This window comes from Nicrophorus vespilloides, unplaced genomic scaffold, assembly GCF_001412225.1.
Source record: "Nicrophorus vespilloides isolate i.1.1-1 unplaced genomic scaffold, Nicve_v1.0, whole genome shotgun sequence".
Lineage (NCBI taxonomy): Eukaryota > Metazoa > Arthropoda > Insecta > Coleoptera > Silphidae > Nicrophorus > Nicrophorus vespilloides.
In genome coordinates, this window is record NW_017096304.1 from 57,610 (window position 1) to 75,688 (window position 18,079).

The 18,079-nt window shown below is 32.6% G+C and overlaps 1 protein-coding gene across 1 annotated transcript; it reads left to right on the forward strand.

Annotated features, from left to right (window-relative positions):
- The first annotated feature begins 2,004 nt into the window (after window positions 1-2,004).
- Window positions 2,005-10,750, forward strand: LOC108556618 (dual specificity tyrosine-phosphorylation-regulated kinase 2). The gene is made up of 3 exons (XM_017912800.1): window positions 2,005-2,842; window positions 8,627-9,135; window positions 9,453-10,750. The coding sequence occupies exons 1-3, from the start codon at window positions 2,425-2,427 to the stop codon at window positions 10,131-10,133; spliced, it is 1,608 nt and encodes a 535-aa protein (XP_017768289.1). The 5' UTR covers window positions 2,005-2,424; the 3' UTR covers window positions 10,134-10,750.
- Window positions 10,751-18,079: the final 7,329 nt, after the last annotated feature.

The following is an 18,079-nucleotide window of genomic DNA, read 5'->3' on the forward strand; positions in this document are numbered from 1 at the left end:
GATTATAGATATTTCTTTACATAATCTAGTAATTCATTTGGTTATTTTTTTTTTGGTTTTGTATAAACAAAGATTATGGAACATTATTACTTATGTCATAGTATTTTATAAATAACATATGTAATTATTTGTGCAGTGAAAGCTTTCGCAAGTCGTCCGTTTGCGTTATGCAATTGATTGTTAATATTTGAACATCTTATATGTAGGTTAAAAAATTCCGTTTGGTTATTTTCAGTGAAGACGTATTTGCTTTCATGTATTTTTGAGCAGCATTTCTGATTATTTGTTTAAGGTCAATGGTAATGAAACATTGATGCGATCGGAACGAGGATGTTCCGCGCAACTGGTTGAAATATTAAAGGGCCGGCCAATTGCGATGTGTAAGGAACTAGATGGAGGCGGCGACGACGACGACGGCGGCGGCGGTGACCCTTTATTTATTCAAGGTACAGCATGAAAATAGATTAAGGTCAGTCGAAATTCGAGCGACGACCATTAGCTGGGCGTTTTACCGTTGGAGGTAATGAATGCAAATGAATTTCTAACGACGATAAAGAGTACGTCCAGATTTTCGCGTTAAGTCTGAAGTATAGGGTTTTGCGGGGTGTAGGAAGGGGCGATTTCTAATACGCAAGGGTCACCACATATATGTATACTTTCACTATTGATATTACGAATACTTTCCTTTCATACAAATAATATAAATACTAAATTGATAAATCAATATGAATATTTATAATAACACAAAATAGAATAAAATAAATCAACTAGTTTGACATTTATCGATTTTGAGTAAACACTATTCATTGAATATTCATTTGAATTAATATGGTTGTAGTTCAGTTATGACATTTAACAGTTTTTAGTAATAAAATTTCGAATATTATAATAATTATACTTAGAATAATTGACTTTTAACCTTCAAAGAAATTGTAATTTATTAATAACAAATATTAATATACAAATTACATAATATACCTAAACACTTGAATATTATATAACAGTAAGATTTACTATGAAATAAATATAATTTTGCATTTATTTATTTTTTTTTTAAATCGAATCCAGTAACTTAATATTTTCAGAATAATGTTGTACACTTTCTTTTGCAATAATCCATTAGCTTGTACGCTTTATTTACATATAAATATATTTTTTCAGTTTTAATTTTCATGAGATAATCCATTAAAGTATTGATTACATGTTGCACTTAATAATATTTTTTATCAATCTACAAGAAAGAAAAAGCAATAATGTTTATATATAACATTTACATTTAATTATTAGGTATAATTTATGTGTTTTTGATAGTTAGTAAGTCGCTGTTAAAATTTTTTCATAAAATTATTTCGATTTTGATCAAAAACTATCAATTTATAGCTAACGGATAATGAAAATAAGTTACTGTATTAATTGTTACATTTAGAGGTTAATTAAAGTCGCCAAAATGAAACTATTTGTAACATTTGTAGGTTAACCGGTTAACTGTAAGTGGTTGTCAAATTTTGAATTTCTGTTTATTTTTTTAGATTTTCTCCAGAAGACAGTTCAAACTGATTCAAATATTGTATATGCATTTGAAAGCTAATTCCATAGGGAATAAAATGAAGCCATTTTTAATAACTGTAACAGTTATCTGTTTCTTGTAAATTGACTTCAAAGTAGATTTTTGATGCTTAAAATAGTATTATCTCTAGATTTTTAATCAGTTGGTCTAGTATGAAAGTTCATGTGATTGGTCGATCTGTAGCATAATCTGAAAGATCAAATGCATCGTTTGTAATATGGTTTGAAATTGTGAGGGTTGTGTCCAGTTGTGTCTGGTTGCGTTGAAGCGTTGCGGAGTCGGTATGCTTGGTGCACTGGTGTCGACCATGGGTATAAGGATTGAGAAGCAAGAGGCAAGCAGCAAGAGTTAGGCAGGCAGGAGCGCTTATTAGACGGAACGAATCCGAACTAGTAGTCACTAGCTGTTGCTCCGCGCGTAGCTCCACGGCCCTCGGCAGAGAGTCGGTTGTGCAGCTATCCACCATCCAGTCATCCAGCCATTCAGTCATCCAACCCAGGCAAGCCGTGCGTGCGTGTGAGTGCGGTGTGGAAGTGGAATGAGCAGAGCAGAGCGGAGAGTTTCAGTGAGGAAAGATGGCCGTCAAATAAGCACATTTTCTTTGTTACAAATGGTGTGTTTGTAAATTAAAATCGCAGCGGTCGCTGTCCGGATTGCCGGGCGATACTGGGTAGGTCCGGATCAGAGGGTTCCCATCGGTGGATGTGCTGCGGCGTGAGCGGAAGCGTGATAAACAGCAGCCCGTGTTTTCGGTAGTTTTCAAGTGTCTTTGCCCCCTTATAACTACTACTATCCGCTCTACTGGTTGGTCGTTCAACCTAATGAAATCTCGGAAATGCGCTTGACTAACACCAGAGATGTCTAGTGCCACAGCGAACCCCATCAAAATGCCCCTGTCTCGTAGCACGTTACTAGAACTTCCACCACCAGCACACTCCTACAATCAAGATGGGGTCCTGCAACCAATGAAATCAAACATGAAGGAATACAGCCCTCCAGCCACATCGGCTGCTTCCTCCATGTTGCCCGAGCTACCTATTGCCTGGGTTAGAACCAAGGCTCCAACACCCACATCCAACTCAAGTACCCCCCAGCAGCAGCAGCAACAACAACAGCAACAGCAGCTACTCACCAGGAAAACAATGGTGGCTACACCCGAGCAAGTGCTCAAAATCTACAGACACAAGCTCACCCCCTATGAGCACCGGGAGATATTCCACTACAATCAGATTTATTTCATCGGGGCCAATGCTAAAAAACGCCCTGGCATCATAGGTGAGTTGGAATTCATTAACAAAAGGCCACTGACCAAATACCTATCTACCTGCATCCCAAAAAAAAAACAATTCCCCACAAAACATGTGCTTTATGCTCAATTCTCTCTCTCTCCTTATATATTATGCACCTGCCCACATCATGCACAAACCTCAGAAGAAAGGAAATATTCATTTAGACCTTGAAACCGTTTTGCAAATCTAACCAAAACATTTTCATAAATATAAATATTTACACCTGCAATTGGTTTGTCTCTCAAACCAAATGCATATCAGTTGATTAAGCAATCAACTAACAACAATTTCCGTTGCCTAATAATACATCCAAACAGAAAATCACTACAAATCCATTCTCTTATTATTCATTTTAATACAAGTACATTTATTTAAATACTCCAAGTTTCTTTCTATTAATATCCTTCCAAAGTAATTTACAAACAATGAAGGAAGTCGTAAATATCGAGAGTTTCGTGTCTACGAAACAAAATGAATTTTTAAACAAGCGTCTTGGTTAAGAAAATTCTATGTTTATTTATATACACCGTTTACCTAATTAAAATCAATCGAATTTATTAAATATTAAAAGTTGATTGCTAAAAATATACATCATTATATTTTACAAACATTTCCAATTATTTCACAATCGCAATTGTTGCCACATTCGTGATTTGTTACGTTTCATAATGCAATTTGTATTATTCATTTGCAATTATAGTAGATGTAACTGTAGATGGAACTTTATTGTTTGTTTCTTGCACCATGACCTCCAATTAAAAATTAAACGATAGATACAAACAATTATAGATTTATTGGTTTACTATTGTCTATTGTAGTAGTACATCTATGAGGTGGTTTATAACTTAATCAATATTTACTCCTTAATATTTATCCTCAATCCAAGTACTATTTATAACATACCTTGGCTTAACTTTTGTAATTGATTTATACAGTATTATAAATGTATTTGATTGTTGTATTATATGAAACTTTAATTTTATTTCAGTATAATGCATTAATTTTCAATGAAAACTAGTGCTTTTAAGGAATTATATATTTCATGCAGTTTCTGATCAAATCATCGAAAAATGTTCAATTCGATTTAGAAAAATTATGCCTTCATTTGCAAGTTTTCTATAAATTTGTTAATTTTAGATTGAATATTTTCAATGTTAATATGTGCTATTTATGAATTGTTTATTTTGAATCAAATTATCGAAAAATGTTCAATTTGATTTACAAAAATTAACAACATTTATCAATGAATTATATATTTTCATATTAAATGCCAGATGATTTGTTTGTCTTTATTTCCTGGTTACTTAAGTATTGTAAATGTAAAAAAAAAATCATTTTTTCTTATATTCGTTGGTATAATAATGACCAAAATGTAAATTGAGTATCAATGCTCAATGATTTTATTTACTGAAAGTGTTATCGTTTTGTTAACGTTAACTGGAAGTTTATAAAACAGTATGCAATCTATTCTAACTGTACCTTGAAATGTATTCTTGACCTCCAGTTAAACGTTAAAACCGGGCATGGGAAAACCATAGTTTTATGTGTTAATTAACTGTATATATGACTTGATTTATTGCAAATATGAATTGATCCAAAAATTATTTAATTTTTAAACGTTTGCTAATATTGTTATAATCAATGCAAAATGAAATTTTCAAGAATCTTTTGTATTTTTATAACCTAAACTTTAATATGAATATAAATATATTAATGTAATGAAATATTATTTCTGTGTATTTGATCAGAAAAAGAATAGATATTAAAATAAGGTTCATAACCTCCCGGTTAACATTAATCCCAAGGTTAATGCATTGACGTACATAAAACGTACATATTTATAGTTTTCTGAAAATCTACGATATATTTTTTTTACGTACCTTGAAATGTCTATAAAAATAATACAATGTTGTGCGTAACTTTCAAATATTTATCAATAAGATATATAATTGATTAATATCACTTAAGGTTATGAAAATATCAAGTTTTCTTTTGAAAGTACATAGTATATTAAGTATTACAAAAAAAGTTTATACCTTTTCATCTTTGAAAATAATCATATGGTTGTTATTTACAACCAACGTATACTCAAATGGAATATTAATTATTGTAAGGATGGACAAGCTTTGACGTTTGACATATACAACCTATTAACATGCAGAATATTAATAACTATTTATACATCTGAACCGATTATGATGAAATTGTTAAGCTAATGAAAGTTGCATTCAGTGAACACATGATCACGTCTTTAGGATTTAAGATTCTTTTAAGCTAATAGGGGAATCATCAGTTATAATTCGTTGGTTAAGCTTGTATCTACGAACCCGGTTAGTCTACAAGCAACTGAGAATTGCGTAATCAATGACGGTTTCTACACAATTGGTGAAAATATATGCCATCTGTGCGTATATCGAACGTAGAAGTGAAAAAAAAAAACAAATAGAAATAACTGCAAAGTTGTTACGAAGACGTTTTGAAGAAAACTTTATTTTTACACACTCGGCTTAAAGAAAGAGCAGCGGACATAAAACGAAAAGAGATGAAAAGGAATATGAAATGAAATAAAATAAACGCTTGCCAAGTCTAGCGTTCCGCGATTATGTAACAAGTTGATGGAGGCAGGCAGGGAACCATACATTTTGGACTAATTGCCGTGCATCGTAATTGGTACAAACGGTTTGCACCAACTATTTTGTGCGATATTGTCGTGAATTTCTGGTGCTGTTTCATTGTAGGCAGCGACTGTTCCGTTTCAACGGGATTCGATGTTAGATGCCTTTCGATACGCCGACGGAACCAACTATCGGGTGTTCCCAATGCAGTGGTTAAATATAAATACACTGTGGCAATTTGCTCGGTTTTATTGTCAAAGCTGAAAAACGGGTATTTCGAACATATTTAGCAAATCCATCCAATCAAATTTACGGCGTTGATGAATGTGTTTTTCCCTTTTGTTTTCAAATATTTTTTTGGTCGTTTGTAGTGTGAAATGTAATTAACGTTTGGCACGGTGCGTTATATATGTATATAATATTTTTTTTGGTATAGTCGGACGATTTATTTTCGGTTGACTGTGCTTTAGAACAAAGCAAACGCTCCGAGCTTCGCTAAATGGAATTTCGCGAATGTAACACATATTTAATGAAGTCTGCCACTGATTATACAAAATCCAATGTAATTTACGTCTAGGTGGAAACCATATTTGCACAAGTTTTCATTCGCACTTTTGAACCAACGCTCTTTATTTACATTTATTTCGATTCGCTTAAATAACATTTCCATTGAGCAATTACCATTTCATTAGCCACAAGCTAAATTGCTACAACACACATACACATTCACGATTAATTGCTTTTCGTGATTATGTACGTGTTTTTTTTCTCTATGAGATTTTTTTTTCATATACCAGTTTCGTAAGTCCAAGTTAACTTTCTTCGGTTGCTTTACGAGAGTAATTCGAAATATGCTTAGCGAATGTACCTGTTACGCAACGCAACCGTGAACCTCGGTATTGTCCTCTTTGTGTTGTCGCTTGTTTTAAAGATTTCGTTGCAATTAAATGGCTTATATTATTTTTTTTTTGCAAAGCGCGCGCGTTTCGTTCGCTTTTTGCAATTCGCTTTTGTAAACATTTTCGCTTTACCGTTAATTAGAGTTTGATCAAGAACAGTTACTATTTCCTGTTTGAAAAGTCTTTGCACTTCGCCGCTCGCCTGCCAGTTTTTGACCGACTACAGTTATTTGTTTCACATTGGAAACCAGAGAGTTCGGATGCCATAGCGCTCGTAATCTTGATGATGATTTGATTATATTTCTTTAAATCTCTGTTTGAGTTCTTTATGAGCATAGCTGAAAATTCGGTGTTTCGATTTTGATCAAGGACAATTATGATTTCCGGCGCTTTGAGAAGTCAGATTTTTTTTTTGATTTTATCACTGCATGTGGTCATTTCCTGTAGGAAAAGTGTTTAGAATGTTGACCTGCAAGTTTACATATGAGGTGTTTCTCTCAAACCATACTTGAAATTAAATAATGCATAAGCTTTAAACATAAACAAGTTTTAAACGTAAGCAATTTACTGAAATAATAATAGATCTTTTTTTTATCAAAACGTTCACGTTTCATGCCAACGTACGCATAATGTTTGATTGTATATTACACAATTGGTAAACAGGAATTAATTTTATCTGAAAACGTGTGTATTGTCATTATCAGTCAGTATATCAGTCGATAATGCTTATCACCTACATTCTTATAACTAATTACTTATGTCTGCAAGATTGCAGTCGATAACGATAAGATAATAAGCGAGCCGATGACACGTTTAGTATTTAAAAACAATAATTGCATGCTCTATTTGCTTGTGTTTTGCGCTAGTCTCGGTTGGTCACTGGTTTACATAAGCAATCCATTATTCAAGTGCAAAAACGAACACTGTGTAACGTACATAAAGCAATCAGTTACCAAACGCCCTTATGCAAAGTAGCTTTGAATATTTGTAAAGGATAATAAGACTGATATATTAACATGATCAATTTTAGATTTCTGTTCGCATTAATATCTTCATGATGTATTCATTTTGATATTGGATGTGCATCTACTACGTTAAAATCGAAATATCCAACTTCAGATGTCGTTTCAAAATATTCCAACAGTGGTTAATCCTAGTATCATCATACGCTTAGGCAAGTCGCGCAAATCTATTTCCATGCAGGCTTAACGTTGTAGCATTAAGCGAGTTGCGTAATATATCTTCTGCTGTATACCCAAAATGGGTTATGCAATCAGCTATATTTATTGCGGATGCGTTCGCAATAACCAAAATTAAAACAGTGATATTCCGAGGGGGCACAGGATGAGGAAGCAGCGGTGACGGAGAGGATGTTGTTGGTTGATGGGAGATCTCACGTTGAATGGGACGAGCAAATTAATTGATTAATTGTTTACGAATTTATGAATAATGCATTTGGAAGCATCGAACCGCCTTGAATCGGTTTCTTGTCCTTTCATTCAGATCGCTTGGCAAATTTACAATTTGAGAGAAAGGCGAATCCCAGGATAAAAATAGTCAGACGTGTGTGTGTATGCGCATTTTTTTTTGTTGCTTCTGAATGGATATCAAAATTAGATCTCGTTTGAGGCAAAACATTACTAGGTGTGCGTTTGCTTGTATTTGTTTCATGTCTTTCCTCGCTGTTTGTTTGCTATTCTCTGTCCCGTCATATCCTTATAATGAGGTTGATGAGAGTGGCAATGGCATTGACAGGAGGTCAGACTCTTGTACCATCTTATGTAAATATTTTTATTTGCCTAAGTCATTTGCGATCGGAGCTGGTACAACAAACGGCTCTCTGGACTGTGACCAACATTATGTGCGTGCGTGTGTCTGTTTTTTATTTGTATTATTGCACCAGCCTCGTTTATAAATAAACCGTCGGGAATCAAAAACTGGCCGAGCCGCGGAACAGGAAAACAGTATTATTTATACAATGAAGGCGGACCTCATACGTAGCTTTTCCTGTTTCCTTTTTAATGCTATCGCTTTACTCCGCGAGAGGAATTCTTTATTCTTTTATTACTTTAGCTTCTGGAAGAAACATTGTTTGTTTTAATTGGTGGCTTGCCCCAATTAATATTACAAGTCGCTTTAAATTGATCAATTAACCTATTGCATGCATTAGAAACAATCTTTAAAGCAAGTCATCAAACTGTAGTCTGTGAAAGTTTTAAAAATACTAAAGTTTTTTTCATGTTTTCTTGATTTCAGGGGAACCATACAACTGTGATTATGATAATGGTCAAGGATCATATATACATATACCTCACGATCACGTGGCATATCGGTACGAAGTGCTGAAAGTCATAGGCAAGGGTTCATTCGGGCAGGTTGTGAAAGCCTATGACCATAAGAACCATATACACGTGGCGCTGAAGATGGTGCGGAACGAGAAGAGGTTCCACAGACAGGCCCAGGAGGAGGTGCGCATATTGGAACATCTGCGGAAGAAGGACAAAGATAACAACATGAACATAATCCACATGCTGGACTCGTTTACGTTTAGGAACCACATGTGCATTACTTTCGAGCTCTTGTATATCAATTTGTATGAGCTTATCAAGAAGAATAAGTTCCAAGGATTCAGTATCCAATTGGTGCGCAAGTTCTGTCATTCGCTGTTGCAGTGCCTGGACGCGTTGTACAAGAATAAGATCATCCACTGCGATATGAAGCCGGAGAACGTTTTGCTGAAGCAGCAAGGACGCAGCGGGCTCAAGGTATATACGAAAAAATCAATTAGTTTTAAATTCAAGCGTCGGGGCGCGCGGAAAAGTGCGAATCGATAAACCAGTTGGCATCACCTACGCATGTGTTTTAGGGCAGGTCTGCTAGTCCTGGTTTTTCAATGGTTCCGAATGCTTTGCCCCATTTTGTATTTTTGCATGTTTCTATGAATAATAGAAGGACGCGTCCAATCCAGATATGAATAAATATTTTATCAATGGCCTGGATATGCGACTGCGTACACTCTGTAACAAAGTAGATTATCTAATTTGCGAATAGACAGTTGCGTTATGTGGATTTTTAATTTCAGGTGATAGATTTTGGATCGTCGTGTTACGAGGATCAGAGGGTGTACACGTACATCCAATCTAGGTTCTACAGGGCGCCGGAGGTGATACTGGGTGCTAGATATGGCATGCCAATTGATATGTGGTCACTGGGATGCATCTTGGCCGAATTATTGACAGGGTTCCCGCTGTTACCGGGAGAAGATGAGGCCGATCAACTGGCATGCATCATGGAATTGCTGGGTATGCCGCCCCAGCGATTGCTCAGACAATCCAAACGGGCCAAGAATTTCATCAGTTCGAAGGGATATCCTAGGTACTGTACGGCTCAAACGTTGGCGGATGGAACCACGGTGTTGTCTGGAGGATTGAGTCGTCGAGGAAAGCCACGAGGACCACCCGGATCTAAGGAGCTGAAGCGAGCGCTGAAAGGATGCGACGACCCCTTGTTCATAGATTTCATCAGGAGGTGTTTGGAATGGGACCCCGACCATCGCATGACCCCGCACGCAGCTTTGAGGCACACCTGGCTCAGGAGAAGACTGCCTCGGCCTCCTGACGAAGAGACCAAGCAGCAACAACAATGTAGTAGTATTAGAACTCCAATCAGTTCTACCGTTCGGGTTCAGTTAAGTGATGAAAGATCTGCGACATTACATTCACAACATAGTAATCACTCAGGCAAGTTGCCACCAATTTCATAGCCATGTGTCCCTATACATTGTGATTACTTTAGATTAGTTTTTTAGTTAGTTCCAATGACTGGGGTATTCCACTCGAATTGCAGAAAATATAATTATCATCAAAAATAATTCATTAACTATCACGCAATACAATTATATAATTACGTTTTTATTTTAATTAATTTTTAATTTTTGTAAATCCAATGTTACTTTGCGTATTTGTTCACTAGGCATTTTCTCGAGTTCATTTTGCCTAAGCTCTCGGTAAATCCCTGAGCCCTTGTGATTGTGATTCTAAACTATTCGACTCTTCTTTCATAACAACCAAATCAAACGAAGCGTTTATAATCGATTACTACTTACAATTATAGTTTTTTTTTATTAATTTTCATTAATTATTTACGATTATTTTTTAAAGCAAAAATAATTCATATTATTTTGAAACTATATTAATTTGTTCGTGCTTCATGATCTCAGTGATTCAAGCGTGCGGGAGGGATAAAATGAGTAAATCTAATCCTTAACTTCAGTATTTTCTATTCGCTCGATGAATCTGTTGATTTTCGCAAGAGGGGGAAACACTTTAGTGTATTAATTATTATTAATTATCATTTTACCCGATTTATTTTTGTTTGTTTTCCTTCCTTGTTCTAATTTTATATTATATATAGTATATATATATATATTGTGATCGAAAATGTCAAAAACCCATGATTTTTTTTGTATTTTAATTAATTTATTATAACCGATTGTATGTTTAATTTAATTTTTTAAATTCTCTTATGTAAGACGTATTTCAATTCAGACGATCATATGAATGTGAGAAACAGAGGCAATCAATTTTTCTTGACTAATTGAACAAAGTAACGCGTAATTTAGAGACTAAATGAAGCAGTTAGTTCTTTTTTAAATATAAATATTAATATTGATTTTTTTGTAAGGCCAAAGACAATCCGCGTTTAGACATCTTGCCGTCAATGTTCTTCTAATTAATAAATTCTATTTGTGCGTACGCAAGCAATAACGATTTGTCTTCCAAAAGTAACGTCCCTTTTTGAACAAAATAAATAATACAATATATGTAAAAAGACAAAGACCTTTTGCTCACGATCGTTGCAATGTAAATGTAAGTAAATGTTTTGATTAGTCAGGAATGTTGATCAAGCCGACCTTCCATCGACTATGGGACAATGTGTTACTTATATATATATATTTATCAATTTTGACTGTTTTCTTCGAATTACGTATTTTATTTATATATATATGTAACTGGTTTGCAGCACAAGTGCAGTTTAATGTTAATAATCTTTTGTAGCACACTTTGTTTTTGTTTTGGAGACACGAAGCACAATCCGGTGAACTGCACGCGCCCAATGTTCGATGGAAATATGTTTTATACTCGCCATTTTATAAGCATTTTATGTTCACTTCTTTTGTAATTATTATAATTTGACTTAATCTAATAATGCTAAGATGACAAATCTCTTACCCCGCTCATGTTAATCCTGCTTGAATCTTTACATTTGAGCTAGGACATTTTGTGTACGTATTTTATTTTGTACTTCACGCTCCTTTCGTTTTTGATACTATATAGTTTTAGTGATTGATCGTGCGTCAATTTCAATATATATACGTGTATATATATATATTTTGTCGAATTGTATTCGCTGGGTAAACAAGTTCAATTGAACAGAGCAAGAGCAAACAGGAAGGAAGATTATCGATATGTTGATTTGTTGTTTTCTTTTGTACGTTGGTGATGTTCCGTCTGCGCCTAAAGCAGATGCCGACACGTCCAGAATCTTATTGATAGTGCCTATATGAAAAAAAAAAATAATGAAAAAGAGAAAAAAAATGAGAGTACGAAGTAAAGAAAAAGAATTATAATACTGAAAAAGTAATAATAAATAAATATAAACTAGTGTTTGTTAGTTCGCGCTAATTTGCACTCTTTTTTTTAACTGTAAATATTTATTATAATAAAAAAAATAATAAGTTTCGTATTAACTGGATGAGAGGTGTACGACAAAAGGGAAAGTTTATTCGAGCAAAGAATATGGCGGCTGTGCTCTTTTTACCACCCCTATTTACCTTCAGTAGAGTCTGGGTCAAAGATGGTTAAACTTTGACCCTTCCGGAATCGCATTTTTCGCTTCTTGTTTCATTAAAAACAAAAATTATATACATATATATATAGAAAGAAAGGAAACGCATCGTTGATGATAATCATTTTTGTTTGTTTTTTTTTTTAAATTTGTTGTATAACACTTCTCTTAGTTCTTAAGCCCATCAACCCCGAAAAAGTGCGAGGTGATCTGACGAAAGAAAACAACCCTGTGCAATAATTTCGACCAAACGCGTTCATGTTCTCAATTAAAATCGAAATTAATTAATTAACTAGACTTTTTTTTTTTAATTTAGCGCACTTTTCTGGGGCCCATACTATTCACTATGATTATATAATTTTCGTTTACTTTTTTTTTGTAATCTCTAGTTTTATTGTTATCATCATTATTATTATTTTTTTACTGTTTCTTTTTTTTATATTATTTTTTTCATTTAATTTAAGTAATTCGACTGAAATAGTAGTCTATTTCCGAATGAGACGAAACAAGCAAAAACAAAATAAGCCAGCGCACATAGCTGGAATAGATGATAGATTGTTTGTGTTTCAATCGAAATATTTCCGTCTCGTTCTTTTTTTGCTCATGTTTATTTTTATTATATACTACTATTATTATTTTGTCTTACGTGTATGGATGCATTTGAATCTTGTCAGTTGTTATTCCAAATGAATCCTTTAGTTGGGAATAACCTCTGCCCGATTTTCAGCGCGAGAGAGAAAGAGTGAGAGAGAGGAAACACGAAATGCGTTTATGTTCGAATTGCTCTTCATGACTTTGTATACTTAAGTAACTTTTAAAAATAAATGCCAATCGTAGTTCGTAATGTATTTAATCCATACTTAAACCGTTTCTTAGATCGTACGATAGTAACTGTAAATGCAATTTGAACATAAAGGGAGGATGGCTAAGGCAGTTCACTATGTTTTAAGCAGTATTCAATTATGTGTTTATTATTTGTATTTTATTTTCCCATTTTATACCACTGATCTATGATGTTCGCTACTAAAACCCAAAACGAGGAAAGCTACTTTCAATGTTTTTCCTATCCTATCGCTGGGAGTTTTAATAACTATTTTAGGCAATAGTTTTACGTCCTTTATTTTTTTTTACAATTTATTTTTGGTTTGTTCTTTTTTTTATTCGTTGTAACTGTGGGGGGCCACTGCTCATATGTACATATTTAGGACTCTCCTCCAGAATCACGGAGAGCCTTGATCTCTTGTATTTTTTTTTATATAATTATTTTATTTAATGAAATACGGTTAATTTGTGTGTGTGGGCTTCGAAACGCTCAGGCCTTACTATATAATTATTGACTACAAAACCCGGAAAGAGATTGAAACTAATGTTTTATGATGGACAGTCCACTGCTCACTGTAAGAGATGCGTCTGCGTTCAAAACATCAGGGCATGAATGAAATACAAATTATGATCCCTAGACAATAGAGTCATTTATATATACTAACTGTGTACTATATCAGAATAAATGTATATTTTGCAATAAAACTAATAATTGGTAATAATGATAGGTCAACATTCGAGCGATAATTTGTTTAGATGAAACTAGGAATTCAATGGTTAGGTTTGTTAAAAGATTAAGAGAGAGGAAAAAAAAGTAATAAGCATTTGACATAAAGGCAATTGAAGTTGTTAGAGCAATTACAAACTCGATTCATCCAGGATAATAATCAATTTTTTGATGTGTTGAACTTTTGAATATCTCATCACCAGACCATTTAGGAACGAAGACATTTGTGTACAATTTGTGTAAATAAATGAGAAAGATAAAAAAAATATTGATAATAATAATGGAAATAAAATTAAACTGATTTGCAATGTGTGTGATTTTCCGTCGATACATTATTTTCGTTCTGATTCAATTTTCTGTCCTGATTCATGCACCAGACTGTGTTCTATTTTTTTTTTGTAATATTATTAACGTGTTTTATGTTATTCACATACAAAAAATCTTGTTTTTAAGTTTTTTTTTTAAATGTTGTCCACTTCTTGTTGACAAAACAGGATCTTGAAGAAATAACAACAAATAAACAACAATTTTCATGACCTAACTTACTACTAAGGTTCGCTAATCCAGATGTTTAGAGCAAAGATGTGATGAATGTATTATAGTTAAATCATGTTTATATTAATATCATCATCATACTACTAGAATTTTAATAAACTTCTCTTTATTATATAAATCGTTAAAAATTATAAAAAAAATGTTTTTTTTTTCACTTATGATTTTTTACTTACTAGTAAAATTTTTTATACAAAGAATTTATTATATAACTCAGATAAATAAAAAAAATTGTTATGATTTCTCAGGTTGAACACATAATTATGTTTATAGATGGGAATAACAATAATTTAACATACAAATTTAAAAAAAAAAGATCTCTTGGTTATCTTTACATAATTTCTATAAAGTGTCTGTTTTGAGAAGCTGATATCACGACCAACAGGAGCCCTTGATTTATAGGTAATTGTAATTTTATATGTAATTTAAAAGTTTTATATAAAATTAATATGTTTAATCATTCCAATTGTCAAGTTGTCAGCTTGAAAACAGACGAATATTTAACAACGAATAACCAATGAATTGAAGCTGTGTCCCATTTACATTCCGAATGTACACGAATCTGGCAAAAGCCCAGTTGCAACTAGTAATTATTAAAATCCTATTAGCAAGTGCATTTGGTTGCGGTATCAGAATGTACATTTTCTAGTTCAATTAAAAGTGATATAATATTCGTTTGTCATTTAGCCGTAAATCACAGTAAAACTTGAAGATACATTTTTTTAAGATTCGAAAAGCATTTTTATACCTTGAAAAGTATGGACGATAAATTCATTATTAAGCAAACAAATTAAAGATAAATCTTCATTATGTATTATTCTATCGTTGATCATTCACTTGTAGAAACGTTTTCTTAAGCTTCGAAAAAGCGGTGTCTTATTGTATAGGCGACAAATTCATTATTAAGTAACCAAATTACATTCTTTAAAATGTACTGGTATTGTTATATCGTTTGTCATTTAGCAGTAATGAATGAGTTTATTACAAAACTAGTTATGAGAATGTAAAGTTGCATATCTAATATGTACACCTTCAATTTAAAATTACTTTTAACTGAATTGCCGAGACTCCGATTTGAAAGCAGTTATTTAGTATTGACTACATGTCACATGTTTAACCCGGTAATTCAGACTAGATTAGGTAAATCATGAATTGGCGAAATTGAGCAAAATGCAGGGGAATTGTGGATGGGAAAAGAGAAGTAAAATTACTTTCTTGATGCATACTTCCACTATTTTTTTTAGAGTTGAATTATGAAAAGTATAAGTATTATTTTTATAATAAAGAATAATAAAAAGTTAACAAATACTATATTTTCTTCAGAATGATTCAGAACTATAATAAAATCCCTAATTTATAAACAATGGTACTGCAATAAGGATAATGTACTCACTAAAACAAAACATGTCGAATCCAGGAATTCATAAAAACAACCCACCGCAAAGCTGTTGTATTCCAAACATATCCACTGTCCGATTTCCTCTATTATGCAATGAGGGCGCATCGATAATAGATTGGATTTTCATTTCAATTACGCTCAGATGCGCCCACTGTTTCCTAATTGATTAGATTGATTATTTACCTTCAATTAGAATGCAATCTAAGTCTGCACGACCGGGATTGACGTGCGAGGTAATTATCTGCATTGGGTTTGATCAGTCCAACTGTGGATGGTGATGAAATGCAGAACAATTTCGAAACATGGCAACAGTATGTTTATATAAAAAAAAGTGTTGCATTGTAAGCAAGTTTTAAATCGGATGACTACATTGTTTTGATATTACTAAATATTGATTGCAAGAAACAATTGCTCATTTTCTATATTATCTACTTCTAATAATATTTCTATTTAAAGCATGTTTAATATTTCAATTTTGGAATTGTTTCATTTACAAGTGTACACTTAGATAAATCATCATGGAATTTTACAATAATCAACGTCTTGAGAAGTCATAAGGGTTAATTAGTATTCATCAATTAATTATTTACAATGACTACAAAAAAAAAATCAGCAATCTACGCAAATAATGAGTGAAAACAAACAGTAATTGTCTAAAAATAGAAATACTCTGATTATTTGTCTCCACCGTCATTAAAAGCGGCTGATAATATTAAGCCAAGTTCGGATAAATTTTGCAAAATAATATTGAATATTAAAATTTGATATTCCTTTACAGCTTTACGTGTAGTTTGTATTATTGACCATTTTATACCTGACTAATGTAATTTACAGAACATTTTGTCTATGAAAAACTTAAGTGGATTTTAAACAAGAATTAGCGTTTGGAAAGTTTTACTAAAACGCATTACTTTAATATTTTCAATGAGATAAAGAGGTTTTGCGTCAATTCACTGATAAGTGCATTCAATTAATTCCGATATACTTCTAATGTATTCTTAGTTCGAAACCTTTCAATTAATTGCCTAATGATTAGCAACTTGGTTGTAATCAACTTTAATTGGTAATCTAGAAATTTCGACATTTACATTATCGGATTATAGTTTCTTGTGATTTACTTTAACAAGAAGATTAAGAAATGTAATTAAAAAAATCCAATGTATCCAATGATTGATTAAATTTCTGCGAAATACGTAATCTTTATGAGAGTTTCGTTTCCTGCTTCTTAGTACTTCACGTAATTCACGATTCCAATAACAAAATGTTGTTGTTTTCAAGCACTTGCAATTAATTTCAATAGATTGAAAAACGTCAATCATTCCTGCAAGTCTGCATCTATTCAAGAGCATCGTAAACATATTTCACAATAATCGCAGATAAATTCGAGAAGTCTATAATGATAATATCCCTTGTATTACATAAATTATCATTGCTGCATTTGTTTTTATCTATTAAGTATTTTTATTTTAGATTGCGTTCAGTATTGGGTAACTATTATTTTTCTTTACAAAATATTTATAATCTGAGGAATTTTAAAATCTCTGAATTAGTTCAGCTATATATGTTATTTGTGTCTTTCTTATTTGAGTCCAAGGTCAAATCTAAATCGACTTATAACTAATTTGACCAGAATTCTACTTTTTTTTGATAATCTGTTTATTAAAATGTCAAATTTAAAGTTTAATTAAAGAATTTTAGTTAAAACAATTAAGAAAGACTTTTATGATAATTTTGAGTTAAATTGATTTAATAAAAATAGAATTGCATTTTTTTTTAAGTTTGTTGATCATTTTCATTGATATCGAAATTTGTAAAATAACGTTAAAATCTTAAATATTAAGAAGAAAATGTATAGTTTCTATTAATGTTCAAAATTTGAAATTTTTGAATTAATATATAGATAGACCAGAAGTACAAATTTCTACATGTTTGTTTATAATTTCCATAATTATAAAAGTATTATCAGAAATATGATTGAAAGTATGATTAGTCAATAATAAGTTGGTGATTTTGTTAATAGAATGATTTTAGAGAAGATTTTAATGCATTAATTGTTTTTGTTTGGAAATTTGAATTATGTATGGAATGTTGCGGGTTATTGCGTGGTATAAATGATGGTTGCCTAGTTGTAGATATGTTGTGAGCGTTTACGTAATGGTTGGAGACGGTTTGGTAGAAAAGGTATATGGTAAAGGTTGTTGAATTGTGGGGGAAATGGGCAATATCGAGGGTAGCGTCCGACCATCTGGTCTGTATGAAAGTTAGGGACTTTCGTTGTAGTTTTTTTAAAGTTGGCGGCCGGAAACCGTAAAAGAGACAGCAGTGGGCATGCGTCGCACCGATTCTATCTATAGTTGTATTT

Coding starts and splice junctions, on each gene's coding strand:
- LOC108556618 (XM_017912800.1), top strand. CDS start 2,425: ATGTCTAGTGCCACAGCGAACCCCATCAAAATGCCCCTGTCTCGTAGC. Junction 2,843..8,626: donor AAAACGCCCTGGCATCATAG/GTGAGTTGGAAT, acceptor TCTTGATTTCAG/GGGAACCATACAACTGTGAT. Junction 9,136..9,452: donor AAGGACGCAGCGGGCTCAAG/GTATATACGAAA, acceptor TTTTAATTTCAG/GTGATAGATTTTGGATCGTC.